General features: G+C 47.2%; 1 protein-coding gene across 1 annotated transcript in view; it reads right to left on the bottom strand.

Annotated features, from left to right (window-relative positions):
* XPR1 (xenotropic and polytropic retrovirus receptor 1) overlaps positions 1–16,476 on the bottom strand; it is a 111,431-nt gene that overhangs the window by 20,765 nt on the left and 74,190 nt on the right. Inside the window, exons 3-9 of the mRNA XM_084265817.1 lie at positions 16,259–16,360; positions 11,696–11,919; positions 7,989–8,138; positions 6,960–7,043; positions 6,376–6,457; positions 1,308–1,495; positions 896–1,075 (exon numbers count right to left, since the gene is read on the bottom strand). Of these exons, the coding sequence (XP_084121943.1) occupies positions 896–1,075; positions 1,308–1,495; positions 6,376–6,457; positions 6,960–7,043; positions 7,989–8,138; positions 11,696–11,919; positions 16,259–16,360 (1,010 nt within the window). The remainder of the gene's footprint in view (positions 1–895; positions 1,076–1,307; positions 1,496–6,375; positions 6,458–6,959; positions 7,044–7,988; positions 8,139–11,695; positions 11,920–16,258; positions 16,361–16,476) is intronic.

Raw genomic sequence — 16,476 nt, 5'->3', positions numbered from 1 at the left:
CGCCTTTTAAATCCCTCCAGGGATGGTGACCCCACCACCTCCGTGGGCAGCCTGTCCCAGTGCCTGACAGCCCTTTCAGTACAGAAATTCTTCCTGGTATCTGACCTAAATCTTGCCTGGGGCAATTTCAAGCCATTCTCTGTTGTCCCATCACTTGGCACCTGAGAGAAGAGACAAACCCCAATATCTCTGCAACTACCTGCAAGGCAATAAGGTCTCCCCTTAGCCTCCTTTTCTCAAGACCGAAAAGCCCCAGCTCCCTCAGCCGCTCCTTGTAGGACTTGTGCTCCAGACCCTTCACCAGCTTTTTCACCCTCCTCTGTACATGCTCCAGGGCCTCGATGTCCTTCTTGTAGTGAGGGGCCCAAAAGCGAACACAGTGCTCAACATAAATATAAATATATACATATAAATAGTTCAAGATCACAAATATAACTCCAGCCATAAACATCGTTTTATAAGCAGTAAGCTTTGTGAAGGTTCCTTCTCCATCAGCAGACCCTCTCGATGTTGGCTGAGGAGCATCCCAGCAGCCTTACCCAAACTGCTTCGCTACGTAAAGGAACAAACAACCAAAGGTATCTGAGTGTTTCTATAGGTGCAAAAGTATGTACATAGCTGCTTATAGGAAAATGAACAAGTAGCAACCTGCAATCCCAAGATAACAGAGCGGTACAGATAGACAGAAGGTATGTCTGTAAACTCATGCCCAAGGGCTGCTTGCAGCCAACACCTCACCCGCTCTGCTCTGTGAATACACAGTGTGTAAGCATCCCCCTCTTCTGAAGATCAGCAACGCCTGCGTATACTTTATTGCTACTCCTCAGCTACAGCATTATCATTATCATTACTACTATTATTGTCATTATTACTAAGTTTATTGAAAGAGACTTACCAATAGCTTGAGCAGCCAAAACCGGGACTTGTAATATAAGGTTTTGGTAGGGTTGATGAGAAAAAGCAACATGAAGCCGTACAAGATGAGTGGATTCACCTGCATAGGGATGTAGGTGAATTTACCATATATACACGCCAGCAGGCTCAGGCACCACAGAACCCCCAGGAAACCAGCAATCTGCAGCAAGACGGAAGAAACACAGAGATACCTTAATAAAAGCACAGCTCCAAAACCTACAATGAATTCTCATTATAGGAAAAGGGAGAGCAGTGCTCAATCCTGTAATCTAATCAGACTTCAGCAACTTCCTCCTCTAATTGTGTTAGAGGTCCTTGCCAGGAAGCGGTGCAGGATTTATCCTCCTGATACGCCACGCAGCCCAACCACTCCTATGATCCATTCTGCTTACCTCAAAGAGATGTTGATGGGACAAGTTGCTGCGGGGATTGAGTTCAAAGATGAGGACGTGATTCACTCCAGCCTGTCTCCAGCCATATGTGTTGATACCCAAGAGAAAGAGGAATTCTATCAGGAGAAAGCCACCTCGATAGATTCTCACCAGTGGCCACACATTTGGTCCATCTATAAAAGCCACACCTGGGAAAAGACAAAACCACAATGATCCTGAGTGAACCTAATGAGGTTCAACACTGTGAAGTGTCAGGTGTTGCACTTGGGCTGGAGGAATCCCATAGGTATATACAGACTGGGAGAAGAGCTCCTGGAGAGCAGCCCTGCTGATAAGGGCCTGGAGGTTCTGGTGGATGAGAAACTTAACACGAGCCAGCAGTGTGCTCTTGCAGCTCGGAAGGCCAATGGTATCCTGGGCTCCACCAGCAGAGGGGTGGCAGCAGGGACAGGGAGGGGATTGTCCCTCTCTGCTCTGCCCTCGGGAGGCCCCAGCTGGAGTCCTGTGTCCAGAGCTGGGGCCCCCAATACAAGAAAGATGTTGGGACTGTTGGAGAGGGTTCAAAGGAGGCCACAAAGATGATCAGAGGGCTGGAGCAGCTCCCCTACAGAGAAAGGCTGGGGGGCTGGGCTGGTTCAGCCTGGAGAAGAGAAGGCTGTGGGGGGACCTTATTGCTGCCTTCCTGTCCTTGAAGGGAGCAGAGAAACAGGAGAGGAATCAGCTTTTTCAAAGGCTAGACACTGTCAGGACAAGGGGAATGGAGTGAAGCTAAAAGAGGGAAGGGTTAGAGGAGATATTAGGGGGAAGTTCTTTACAGAGAGTGGCGAGGGGCTGGAACGGGCTGCCCAGAGAGGTGGTGGCTGCCCCATCCCTGGGGGTGTTCAAGGCCAGGTTGGATGGGGCCCTGGGCAACACTATGTAGGTCCAGGCCTGGAGGTTGGTGTCCCTGCCTGTGGCAGGGGGGTTGGATCTCTGTGATCCTTGGGGTCCCTTACAACCCAGACCAGTCTGTAAGTCTATGACCTTAGCGATAGCACAAGCCTCAATGCAAAGCAAAGCTTTGGAGTTCTGGCCCAACCGGAGTCTGTGCCAGTGGATCTAAGAGTGGTCTGGAGAAAAATTTTCTCTGTCTGGTCTTAATCGGGTCAGTGGCAGCATCTTAAGTCCCCCATCCCATGCGATGGGCACAAGGGAACAGAAATAGTGACTACATGCACTTAAACCTGCCCATTTAACAGGGGTGAAATCCCAACAGAGAGATACAAATCCTTCAGTGCCCCCAAAACCAAGCAGTGCCATTTACAGCGTTTAAAACAGCGCTTCAGCCCTGAGCTCAACCTAACCTCAATGCAATATAAATTCATCACAAGCAATATAATTTCCAGCAATATAATGTCCAAACAGAAAACCCAGCATAAGGCAGCAACACTGGAAAGCCTGTTGCTTCCTTTGTTCGGTCGTTGGGGTTTTGAAAACAAATTTGTTTGTTTGAAGTGCAGAGCAGCCTTGTGCAGCAGGAGCTCTCTCAACTGTGAGTGCTTTGGCAAAATACTGTCCCCTGGTTGCCCCGATACAGGTTTTAGGAGCAAAGCACAAATTAAACGTGGTTGTTGGAATCTTTGCTTTCAGTTTTTGGGAGTTTTTCTCACCCAAAAGGCTTTTTAAGGGGGTGGAAGGGTCGGGTGGAGGGAAGAACGTGCAGTTTTCTAGGATCGATGCTGAGGATTTAGTCTCACGTTTAAATCTCAGCCCTGAGTTTTTCAAACTTTTCTTCAGAGTAAGGATGTCTGTAAGAAGCTTCAGGAGTCTGGCATCACGTGAAATCATGGAGGAAAATCATGCAAAGATTGACAACTCAAGACCTCTTGCGCTTTGAGTTTAAAACTTAAAGAGAAAATTGAATTCAGGCAAAAGAGAGTAAAATTTTGGCCAGAAATAACAGGCACCTTGGCAATGAATCTTAAATACCGAATTGCAAACACAATTTCAATCTGAAATGCCTGCAGACCAAACCAAGAGTGGTGCTTCCAGACACCACAGAGCAGCCCCAAAACCACAGAATAAGAAACACCCAGACAGGAGAGGACAGATGTGCTGTGTGCTACTCGAGACACAACACCCAAGCAAAGGTTCACCTCAAGGTGAATATGACAGCACGGCATACGACCTCCATGGCTAATGCCCCAGAACCTTATTTCTGGGCTCTCAGGGTGGTAGAGGTCCATATCTACAGCGTGAAACCGCAGCTGGGTCTGCGGAGAGAGTGGACACTGAACAATACAAGGAGCTGATCTACCAATGATACAGCAGCCAAGAGTAATTCTGTAAATTCTCTCCTCGGATGCTAAACTCTACTTGGTTTGGTCAAACTGCTGCGGAAGCTAAAGACCCTCACAGACTCTGCTGGCAGGGAAGTGCCCAGCAACGGCCTATGAGGTCTCACATTGGCATGACCCAGAATGGGGTTGTGTCCTACAGCTCCAAGGCAGAGAGTTTCCATTCACACACTGCTTCTGCTTAAATCCAATACAAGCCAAGTCACCTCCTAGAGTCAGCAGGATCAACCGATCCCTGCAGCAAGCGTGAGCTCTGAACCTGGTGCTCAGAAAGGAAGATGCCCCTGGTGACATCAGGTAGATGCCCCTGATGGCAAGCCCAACGGCACCACAACCTAATTCTCAAACAAGAAACAAGGCACCGCTGCAGCAAGGCCAGAAGACTCCCTACACAGCCCTACAGGTTCCTGATGAACAAAGCACATGCCCATTTCCATAAGCTTTCAACCTCTGTTACACACTAGCTTGATGCCCAACAGAGCTGATAATGGAAAGGCCTCAAAACTCATTGAAGAATATGGGTCGAGGGTGGTACTCCCTGGGATCCTCTTGCAGCAGCCTTTAACGGCCCCTGAGTTGCTGTGAACTCATCTCAACTGTTGCTGTTCTCCTTTTAAAAGCCAGGCAATACAGAAGCAGCTCATTACTAGAAGTCACAATTCTGATTTGGCATCTACAATGCTGAAGTCCTACCTCAGTCACTCAAGTCCTAAAAACAACCTGGCAAAAGCAGCAGAGAGGTAAGCAAAAGAATATCCAACCCTACACCAACCCCTTGCAGGTGGAACATTATGCCAAGCACACCTATCTCTCACACTACCTTAGGAACACTTGCTTTAGAGATGAAGCAGTTTGAAGAATTCACTCTCACAATTGTGTCACTTTTTCACTCTTAATACTGAGGGATAACGCAAACACAACTGGCTTCTGTCACATTTGCATCTCATGCAGAGATCAAACAGAGATCAGGAGGGGAATCAACTTTTTAAAAGGGTAGACAATGGCAGGACAAGAGGCAATGGATTAAAGCTAAAGGAAGGAAGGTTTAAATTAGATATTAGGGGGAAGTTCTTTACAGAGAGTGGTGAGGGGTTGGAATGGGCTGGCCAGAGAGGGGGTGGATGCCCCGTCCTTGGAAGTGTTCAAGGCCAGGTTGGATGGGGCCCTGGGCAACCTTGTGTAGATCCAGGCTTGGAGGTTGGTGGCCCTGCCTGTGGCAGAGGGTTGGAACTCTATGATCCTTGGGGTCCCTTCCAACCCATGCCATTCTACAATTCTATGATCAAAAGTTAAAGGGGGAAAAACCTAAAATACAAGGAATAAAGAACAGCTTGTACATGTTAAATGGGCCCTTCAGACATACAGGCCAGCTTTCTGCCTCCACCGCAGCAAATCCAAAAGAGAAGCGCTGCAAACAGCTTCGCTGAGCAACGTTATCCCAAGAGACAACTGGATCCAATTACAGAAACGTCTGATTAAACACTCTTTTAAGTGAAAAACAAGAGACGTGGGCTTCCCCTACCACGAGCTCTGGCACGCTGATTTGTTAAGCCTTTTCCTTTGTACTGCCTAAGCGAGTTACACCACTACTGAAATCACACACACAATTAGTAAAGCCGCTTGTGATTAAGTGCTGGATCTGGATCTACAGCACTAACACGGCTTTTACTCTAATCAGAGCCCAAATTCAGAAGAGACAAAGCAGAATAAACCCAAGGGCTGAGATATGCAGTAAGTTCTTGAAGCTTTTCAACAATCTTGCCAAACACTGCCAACAAGAAAAACTCAATTAATTCCATTAATAGGCACTGAGGATTGAAATCCTAGAAGTTTCTGCAGGAAAATGTCCTGACTGGTATGGTGCTTGTGTGGCCCTTGGTCTGCTCTCATTTTCCATACAGAGCCAGGACCATGCAAAACTCAAGTTTTAGGAGCCTCTCTCTCAAGACGGTTAGGGTTGCACGTTTGCAGAATGGTAACGGAATCCTGTCTGGATACATGGCTGTTGAACTCAGAACATCCCTCCAAGACTAAGGAGAAAACCAGGAGAACAAACCATAGTATGTTCTAAGTCTGGGTATATAACATGAGAATATATTCCAGAGAACTCCCTGGAAGAGCCCAGTGCAGGGCCACTGGGATGATGAAGCGAGTGGAACCCCTCCTTATGAGGAGAGGCTGAGGAAGCTGTGCCTCTTTAGCCTGGAGGAGACTGAGGGGTGACCTTATTAATGTCTATAAATATGTGAAGGGTGACAGTCAGGAGGATAGAGCCAGGCTCTGCTCAGGGATGGCAGCAACAGGACAAGGGGCAGGGGGTGCAGCTGGAGCAGAAGTTGTTCCATGTGAACGTAAGGAGTAACTTTTTCCCTGTGAGGGTGACAGAGCTCCGGGACAGGCTGCCCAGAGAGGCTGGGGAGTCTCCTTCTCTGGAGACATTCAAACCCCACCTGGATGTGTTCCTGTGTGATTTAGTCCGTGTGATCCTGCTCTGGCAGAAGGGGTGGATTAGATGATCTTTTGAGGTCCCTTCCAACTCCTCATGTCCTGTCATTCTGTGAAACCCACCGCCTTGTACTGAGCAGAACCAATAATTCACACCAGCATGATCCAACTCAGATGGATTCAACCCAGAACATCCTGACCAACCCAATTCAGACCCAGACCCTCACCAAATACGAGAACGTATCCAAACCAAGGTCTGGCAGCCAGGTCCAGCCAAGAATACCCACCTGAAAGTATGACAGTGACGTTGAGTGCAATGAACAACCCACAGAACAATCCAACTCTGAACGTAGTCCAGGCTGGTACAGGCTGTGAACAAAGCAAGGATGGAGTTAAGGTGGGATAAGCAGCTTGTCAGCAGAGTCAGATTAATTTGCAGAGGAAATCTAAAACCAGGGATGGTGTGTCCTCATGTCTGCTCACACTCTCGCTCTTGAAGCTTTTTTAAACTGAAAATGCTGCATAATGTTCTTGCCTATGTTGTAGCCGTGTTGAAACCGAGCTTGGGATCTAAATGCCCTCTGAAAAATATTCCAGACCACCCAAACGCTAAGCATATGTTATTATTAGCACAAATTTCCTTTTACAATTTATCTCATCCCTTCATTACCTTGTCTGCATGCATTAGGAACAGCAAGTAAGCCATTTCCAAGTCTTCCGGAAATAAAGCAGATTACGTGACCATGTCCCCCTCACAATATGCAGAGCATGCTCACAGCAATTATTTTCACTACTTTGTTCAAACGTTGAATCTAATTTGGCACCTTGACAAGCTGGGGAAGCAGCTTTGCTTCATAACTCCACCACTCACCTGAGCTGCTCCTAAGGGTGGAACACGCAAACGTTTCATAGCCTTCTGTCTGTCTCCATCTTCTAACTCGTTGGTCACCACTTCCTAAGGAGATAAAGACACACATCACAGAGGTTTGTTCTAACAATAAGCACACAGAACTGAAAGAAAAAAGGGGTTGGTTGATTTCCAAGTTACATCTGAGCCCTGCCCTGGTGATTGTATTCTTCTACTATGTGGTAACAAAGACATAAAAAGATCACCGTGCTGCATCCAGCTCCAGACAATAGGGGCTAACCCTGTGTGAGCTTCCCAGAGTGAAGAGTTACCAGCTGAAGAGAACACACCCATATTTACAGAAGTGATGCCAGAAATCACTGACATGTCAATAAGGAATTAATAGTTGTCTTGGTTGTCATTCCCCCTCTACTCTGCCAGGTCAGGCCCCAACTGGAGTGTTGTGTCCAGTTCTGGGCTCCCTGGTACAGAAAAGACAGGGATCTCCTGGAGAGAGTCCAGTGGAGGCTACAAAGGTGATTAAGGGCCTGGAGCATCTCCCCTGCAAGGAAAGGCTGAGTGACCTGTGGCTGTCCAGCCCGGAGAAAAGAAGCCTGAGAGGGGATCTGATCAGTGTTTATCAATGGCTGAAGGGTGGGACACAGGGGACCATGGCCAGCCTCCTCTCAGTGTCTGTGGGGACAGGACAAGGGGCAATGGCCTCAAGTTGGAGCACAGGAAGCTCCACACCAATAAGTGGAAGAACTTCTTCCCAGTGAGGGAGCCCTGGGACAGGCTGCCCCCTCAGGGGGTGTGGAATCTCCTTCTCTGGAGATATTCCAGCCCTGTCTGGACACTGACCTGTGTGACCTGTTCTAGGGACCCTGCTTTGGCAGGGGGTTGGACTTAATGGTCTCTGGAGCTCCCTTCCAACCCCTACGATTCTGTGATTATAAGCTATGGAGAGGGCAAAACGTTATAGGAATCGATAGGGAACAAGGAAACATTGTCCTCTAGTTAAAAGAGGAGCAGTGCCCAGGCTAGCATCTCTACCTCTGTTTCGGAGATAAGCTGGTTGATCTTCTTGCAGGTGTAGAAGGGTGCCACCTCCACCTCGTCCACCCGCCATTCCGCCCCCCGTGCCGTCTCCAGGTTCTTGTCATGCTTCTTCAAGATCTTGCGGAAGCCGGTGAAGTTCAGGTTCTGCAGGCGTGGCAAAGCGGATACAGTGTTTTAACCTCAGCTTCCAAAAAGGTTATTTGAGTTATTACTTTATTAGAAGTGATCCATATCCCTGACTAACAACAGAAGCAAAATGTGAGACCCAAGAGCATGAAGAGAGGTAACTTATTTGCAGGAAGCTACCTAAAAGCTATTCCCTGAAAAGCCAACTCACTGCCGCTGTCCTCCTTAATGCAGGAAGCAATGCCATCCTTGATGAAACCTCACCAAAGACAAAATAACCCCTGGACACGAATTCAAAACCTGTGTGCTGCAAGTTCTTCCAAGATAGGCTCCCTTGTGTGAGGGTGCACCTTACTGTGTATGTCACAGGCACTGCAACTCGGCACCTGGCCTCTGCATTGGCAGGAGTTTTGTTACTCTTAACACAGAAAGCTGCAGAAGGACTAGGGTCTGTCCCATCTCCCACACTCACTACCCATCCTTCAAGGGTTTATCCCTTCCAAAAAGGCTGGGCTATTGACTTCCACTGTCTTTAAGCTTTACATCGGCTTCAAATCAAGTTCTCCAGCATTATAGAAGGGAAGTCCTTGGACGGAAGTTTTAAATGCTGCAGACTGAGCCCAAACAAGCGCATCCCCATAAGAGCATCCCCTTCCACAGAGCACATCGTATCGTGACTGCAAACCTAGCCTGGGCTCGCAGGTGTGGGAGATGTAACTCCCTAGTCTGTCCAGATAAGCACACAGCCCTGCATTAAATGAAGAAATAAGGGTTGATTTCAAAATCATACACGAGCCCTGACCCAACACTCTTCTAGTACATTTGAAATCCTGCAATTCGTTATCGCTACAGCTACAGGCTTAGGGTAGGATGGCTAGAAAAGGACCTGGTCATGGTGTTGACACTCGCCTGAACATGAGCCAGTAGTGTGCCCAGGTGGCTGAGAAGACCAACAGCATCCTGGCTTGTGTCAGGAATAGTGTAACCAGCAGGGCCAGGGAGGTGATCATCCCCCTATGCTCAGCTCTGGTGAGGCCGCACCTCAAGTGCTGTGTTCAGTTCTGGGCCCCTCACCATCAGAAGGACATGGAGGTCCTGGAGCGTGTCCAGAGAAGAGCAACCAGGCTGGGGAAGGGGCTGGAGAGCAAACCTTATGGGGAGCAGCTGAGGGAGCTGGGGGTGTTCAGCCTGGAGAAGAGGAGGCTGAGGGGAGACCTTACTGCTCTCTACAACCACCTGAAAGGAGGTCATGGCGAGCCGGGGCTCAGCACCTTCTTGCAGATAAGTAGCAATAGGACAAGAGGGAATGGCAGCAAGCTGCACCAGGGGAGGTTCAGGTTAGAAATGAGGAGAAATTTCTTCTCAGAAGGAGCAGCTAGGCATCAGAACGGGTTGCCTAGGGAGGTGGTGGGGTCACTGTCCCTCAGGGTGTTCAAGAAAAGGTTGGATGAGGTACTTGGGGACATGGGTTAGTGAGTAATAGAGGTGGTAAGGGGGTGGTTGGATGAGATTGTCTTGGAGGTCTTTTCCAACCTTAATGATTCTGTGATTATAGAGAAAAAGCCATTCAAAAGACAATAATTCATTCAAGCAACAGCAGGAACATGAGAGACTGTGACCAGATTCACTTCTAAAGAAAGCTTAGCAAGTAACTCGGAAAGAAAAACATAGTAAACAGCAAAATCCAGTGCAGTGCCCCAGCAAGAGGCAGCAACTACTCACTGAAATTATTTTCAATCTAATTATGCTTAGAGTGATTTAATATCGGACCCTGGCACATAGGTGGGGAAATGAGGCTAGGGAGACAGGAGCAGGAAGCCAATGCATTAGTGACTGGCATTATTGCAGACAAGAGACTTTAATTACTTTCTATTAGAAGAGCCAGCACTCCACCCCGGGGAGCGCAGGTCACCTTCTCATACATGCAACGTGAAGAAAAGAAAGATGTAAGGACGCCATGGCTCTGGCCAGAGGTTTGTTTTCCCCGTAGCCTGAACCACCGTCACTTGACCTGCCACATGTGCAATAACAGCCTAACTCCAGTGGGCCTCAGCAGGTTGGCCACAGTCACACCACACCCTTGGGAACCTCTCCAGTGGCCTGAAAATTGGCCTGTGAGATGAAAACGTGGCCTGCGAGCCCAAAGCTCATGATGAAGACGCTGTTGGCTACGGCGGGAGTTGTGACAGGGACCACGTGGTGACGGCACTGCAAAGCAGAGCAGTCAAAGGCTGTTTGCACAGCAGGATTTGCTACTCTTGCTGGTCGTGATGCTTTTATCTGGCAAGGAGCTTTCTCCAAGCCCCCATTATTTGCCCCATCAGTGTATTATGTTATATATAGTATATGTAAGTATACACTATGTACTTAACTTACCAAGATTTGTCTGTTCTAAATCCAGTATTTGAAATAAAGAGATTTATGCAACTCTGGAGTCTGTATGCATATAAACACCAGTGTTAACAGCAAATTAATTTTATCAGCAGCAGTTACATCACCGGCCAGCTGAACAACTAACAGCTGCCCTGGAGCCAAGCACTACTCTCACTGGCTGGGTGGTTCGTGCCCTTTAAGAGAGACCACACGCCACTTTTGCTCTTGCTTCAGCCTTAACAGAAGGAGGAATTCCCTCCACATAGACCTGGGGACCCAAACTCAAGTCTTCAGCGCTTCATCAAAGCCATAGTATAATTTATAATGCTGCTGGTGACTGGCAGCGCATGAGCTCAAGGATACAGTATTGTTTTAGGAAAGGTACAAACACTCTGAATTTGGGAAGAATCAGGTTTTGTCTGTCCTGTGGAGTGGTACTCAATTCATTCTTATGGTGAATTTTGTTTAGTAAAATTCTCCAGTGCAACGCCGGTAAAGATCTAAATACAGATGTAGTGAATTTAAGTTCAAACGTTCTTATTTAACAAGTTAAACCCCCCAGGATGAGACATTCAAAAGAGCATTTAATACCAAAAGAGCTAGCCCAGCAAAAATAAGAGAGATCTTAACAGTTTCAGATTTTTCTTTCACGATTCTTGGAACAAAATCAGTGTTGACAATATTTACTGTGCCCTTTCACAGCAGAAATCTAAGTACAACTAAAGATCATTCTTTTTCATACTTCAAGGCAAAGTAGCCTGTATCCTACAGAATTAAAAACGTTATTTTTGTTTTTATAAATGGATGTTTTAACAAGAAATTCTGATGTAGCAAGGTCACAGCCACTACCATGGTAACGCTGAGAGAAAAACAGTACGTTATCGTTTCAAATTTCATGACAAACATTAGATAAAAGGGCTTCTTCCCTGACTTGCCAGCTCCAGCCCTGCACAGAACAACACCCTACGGAAGGGGATGACCCCAATGTGGCTTCGGGTCCTGACCATGACGGTGCCAAGGATGCCAGACCTGAAAGGGAAGAAGGAGGAAGGTCCTTCTGCAGGTCAGCTTTGCGCTTCTAGCACAAGAAGCAGCAATAATAAATAAAATAAGAAATCAAAAGCTGGCTTGAATGAGGCAAACGCAAAGCAGAGAGATGTTTATGTATAGGGCTTGATAAAACCACCTCCTTTCATGGGTACCTGATAGTTCTGCAGTAAGATGAGGCTGAGGTAGAGCTCGCTGAAGGCCAATTTCAGATCTTTGATGTTCCTGTGCTGGACACGCTCTTCGTGGGACAGGTGGAAGACGGGCTTTCTGCGCCGCTGCAGCGTGGAAGCCCCGCTGGCTTCTTTCTGGGCATCCAACGTTGACTGTAACTCCGTCCGAAGAGTCGTAAACCTGCGCTGTGCTTCTGCAAGCTTTTCTGTTAGCAAGGAAAGGGAAGAGTCAGGAAAGAGGGAAGCAGCTTGCCCACCGAGCCTGGAAAATCATACCACCTTCCCCGTGAATAACCTACCACACTGAGCATTCCCCTACTAAGTGTTAAATTCAACAACTCTGAGTATTTCTCTTTTATGAAGCTCCTTCTCGTTAAAGGTTTTAATGACTCCTATGTAAAATATATACTTCCCCAAGAAAAAAAGTCACATCAGGTAGATCTTAATTACTACAGCTAAAATCAGGGGGCTGGCCCCTCTGCACATTAGGCATGAACTCAGACCTCTCGTCCTCCCCCAGACTAGATTTCCAGAGGATGCTCAGAATCAGAACCACTAGGCTACAAAAGACCTTTTAAGATCGAGTCCAGCTGTTCCTGTCCTCTACTAAACCATATCCCTGAGCACCTCATCTACTCATCTGTTAAACACACCCAGGGGCAGTGACTCAGCCCCCTCCCTGGACAGCCTGTTCCAGTGCCCCATAACCCTTTTTCCTGATGTCTAATCTGACCCTGCCCCAGCACAGCTTGAGCCTATTCCCCCTCACCCCATCTCCTGTACCCTGGCTGAAGAGACCATCGCCCTCCTCTCTACGCCCTCCTGTCAGGTCACTGTAGGCAGTGATAAGGTCTCCCCTCAGCCTCCTCTTCTCCAGGCTGAACACCCACGGCTCCCTCAGCTGCTCCTCAGAGGATTTGCCCTCCAGCCCCTTCCCCAGCCTGGTTGCCCTTTTCTGGACACACTCCAGGATCTCCATGTCCTTCTGGTAGTGAGCCCAGAACTGGACGCAGCACTCGAGGTGCGGCTTCACCAATGCCGAGTCCTGGGGCACAATCCCTGCCCTGGCCCTGCTGGCCACGCTGAGTCTGATACAAGCCAGGATACCCTTCGCCTTCCTGGCCACCCGGGCACACTGCTGGCTCATATTCAGCCTGCAGTCACCCAACACCCCCAGGTCCTTCTCTGCCAGGCAGCTTTCCAGCCACTCTTCCTAAGCCTGTAGCACTGCACAGGGTTCTTATGTCCCATGTGCAGGACTCTGCACTTAGCCTTGTTGAAGCTCGTCCCGTTGGTCTCAGCCCATGGATCCAGCCTGTCCAGATCTCTCTGTAGAGCCTCCCTACCCTTGGGCAGATAGACACTTCCTCCCAGCTTAGTGTCATCCGCATTTCCTATCTGTGCACCCACCACTGGCTACACGTTCGCTCTCTTTTTATATGACAGGAAGGAAATCAAAGGGAAGAAAACGCCAAACCTCAACGTGGAGTGTTGCTGTTCTTAAAACCTCTGAGGGAAGGGGCAAAGCAGAGCAGAAATTGATTTATTCAATTTGCAACGTGCTCCAAAACATTTGAAGCGCCATTCACCACTGTCACGGATTTAGCACCCCAAAAAGCCACTTTTAAAAAAATACACCCCTCAAGAGAGTTGGGAAAAAGCAAAAAGCAGTCAGAAACTGGAACTCTCTCGCGTCGCAGCATTTTGGTGAGCTGATGCTCAGGTGTAATCTCACAGGAAAGACTATGGAGAAGTCCACAAACCAGGAAAGGTGGGCTCCAATCACAATGCTTGCAACAAAGCAGCAGCTGCACCCAAAAAAATCCTTCAAGAACCTAACTAAACCCCACCTCCATTGGGCATTTCCAAGTTGGCTTCAAAATGTTTGAAGTTTAATAAAAAATTCAGGCGTAAGGATGATGGAAACTCCCCTAAACTCCATTGCGCCAAGGAGCTAGTCCAATTTTGCCCCCAAATTCCAGTTTACGTGGTTGTGATGAAAACCTGTTTCACCAGTGCTCCAGGCTCTGGGAATTTAAGGCAGGCTCTTATAACGCTCCTTCTTTTTCCTACTTTAAAAAAAAAATATATATATATATATTGCATTCAATATTTTGCTTACCAAGTAAAGCCACAGGCTTCTACAAATAACCACCACGAAACCATTACTAGCTAAACAGTTGCACAAGCAGATCCTGATGATGCCAAATTTAAAACACAACAAAACTCCCCTCTAGAAAATCCCAAACACAAACAAAAACAGGCCACGAATAACACTTCATCCCTCAAACAGGCATTCCTCCTCTGAAGCCATCTGAAAATTGGACTGCCGCTCTGTTTTCTTTCAATGGCGTAGAGATTGGTTTGAGCATAGTCTAAATAATCACATGGTATTTATCAAATCAGATTTAATTAACGGCAGTTTTCCTTCCTACCGAACTGGGATAATGATCCAGGGAGTTAGGGCTGTGTTTGATGGGAGCCAACGATGCGAGCACGCAGTGAAAGGCATTTCAACCCTGAGTGCTCCATGTTCCGGGAAGAGCCCATCCCCAAAGGACGGGGTTGTCCACACTGCAGATGCTCGCTGAGCATCCCTCGATGAGGAAGTGAAGTGCAGACCAATGGAATGCCCAACTCTTTGGCAAATGGACAGTATCTACTGCAGTAAAAGCAGGCGTATAATAAGCCATATAATAAACCTATATTAAATAGGATGTACTAGGTCATAATCCATAATAAACACTCCTGGAGCTACAAAAGGGACCGAGATGTGCCGTATTTCTGACACCATCGAGAAGAGGAAACACTGAAGGAACACTTCTTGATGCAGCTTAACGTTAATAACCCTAATAAAGGGTTTCCATACTATTAAACTCACGTCACTCTCCTGCGAACAAAAGACTTAATCTTATCACAAAAGATTTTCAAATTACATGTATTCTCTCTCAGAACTTTTTGAAATGACAGCAAGCTGAAAAAAAAACCCTACCCTCTGTTATTAATGCCATTTTAAATGATGCCAGAATGGATGCACGTATGCGGGTGCATGTGAGCTAGCAGGTCGTCATTAGGGAAAATTGTCATCTGTATTGTGCATCTAAATTGACAGAGCTTCCTCCACAGAGCCTAGCTTGTAGTACACGGAATCTGATGTAACTACTAAAGCAAGACAGGTTTCTGAGCACAAAAGCCTTCCCTCACAACCTGGAATAGAAATAGGACAGTTATGGTTGGACTCTACCTTAAAGGTCTTTTCCAACCTTGTGATTCTGTGATCTCACCACACTGAGGGCCATTCCCACTTAGGTCCATGGAGAAAAACACTTACAGAGTGCAAAACCCAGCTGGGTTAATAAAATCTATCGCTTCTGCCTACAGATTGTCCCTTGTCCTGACACTACACTGACTGCAGCAGAACGGGGACCCTGCAGGGAGGCAGACGAGCCAGCCTGGAAGAGGGTTTGCTTCCCTAGATGGAAGCTGATGGACGCAAGCTGCAGCGCACAGCGATCGCATCTCTTGACGCTTTCAGCTCTCCTCGTGTCCACAGCCCAGCTTCTGCTCGCAATAAAAGAGCAATAAAGTCATCGCCTGACAGCTATTAAAATAGTTTGCAGGGTTCAAGTTTGTTACCAGATTCAAATCAGAAAGGGAAAAGGCTGCACAGTTGTGCTGCAGAAGCCTGTTTATAGCTCCACATTGGTAAATCCACATGTCATGCGAGAGTATCGCAGCAGCCAGTGCATCATTGTACCCATATTTAATCGCTTTTCCAGTCAAAAAGCCATTTTAAACCTTACCAAAAGAGGCTTGAAAACCAGCTGAAGTGCAAGGGCGGGTGGAACTGGAGTGTGCTGTGACTCAGCCCCCCTGTAGCAATACTGCAGGGTGAATTTCTGACTGCCCCATTATAAATGGTATTTGCAAAACCCAGGGTGGGAAAGCAACAAACAAAAGCACTCTGACATTCCATCCCTAGGAACCCCTACTCTTGCCACTGTTACAGTTTTCCCTTGGTTTACCAAACAAGGAATTTATACACGATCAATTACTACCGGCTGAGCTACTCCAGAAAGTCCCAAGAGTTTAAATAAAAAGAGTTGTGTTTAAAAACCTGTTGGACACATCAAGATGGGCAAGTTACGGTGCAGAGGGATGTCCATGATAGCTATTCCTGGTCAGGAAACACCAGCTAGAGCGCTTAGTATGCCAATAACACTCACAGGAGACTGTCACCATGGATAACCTGAGAAGCCATGCTCTGTACATAAGCCACCACTTTGAAATTTAAGAGCATCTCCATGAAGTTCAGCAGGATGCTACTGCAAAAGGAATGAAGTCACCTGTGCCTCCTCCTCCCTCCGTTCAAATACGATGGTTTGGCTCTGTGATTAAACCAGAGGAGCTTCCTGTAAAAACCTGCTCTATAATTACATGATGGCAGACCTGCATCACCACTGTGGTTATTCTGAAAGTTTGGGAGCTTCAGACTCCTTTTGTGTCGCTACATTTTCCACAAATATACACAAATAAGCACTTTACCTGAATAGAAAATGTTGATTTTGGCAAGTTCTTTCTCACAGGTCTGGAAGAACTTCTCTTCAAACGTGGCAAAACACCGTTTCACTGTGTCCTCATCTGTGTCTATAAAACAAAAGAGGAAAAAAAAAATAGAGTTGTAACAGGAGAACACAGGGACAATTTTTAGGTGGGTGCCATGGAAATACTTCAGAGTAAGTCCACCCTCTGTCACACAGAGA

This window comes from Gallinula chloropus, assembly GCF_964237585.1.
Source record: "Gallinula chloropus genome assembly, chromosome: 6".
In the NCBI taxonomy this organism is placed as follows: Eukaryota; Metazoa; Chordata; class Aves; order Gruiformes; family Rallidae; genus Gallinula; species Gallinula chloropus.
Note: the sequence above shows the minus strand (reverse complement) of the source record. Positions and strands in the feature narration are given on the sequence as shown.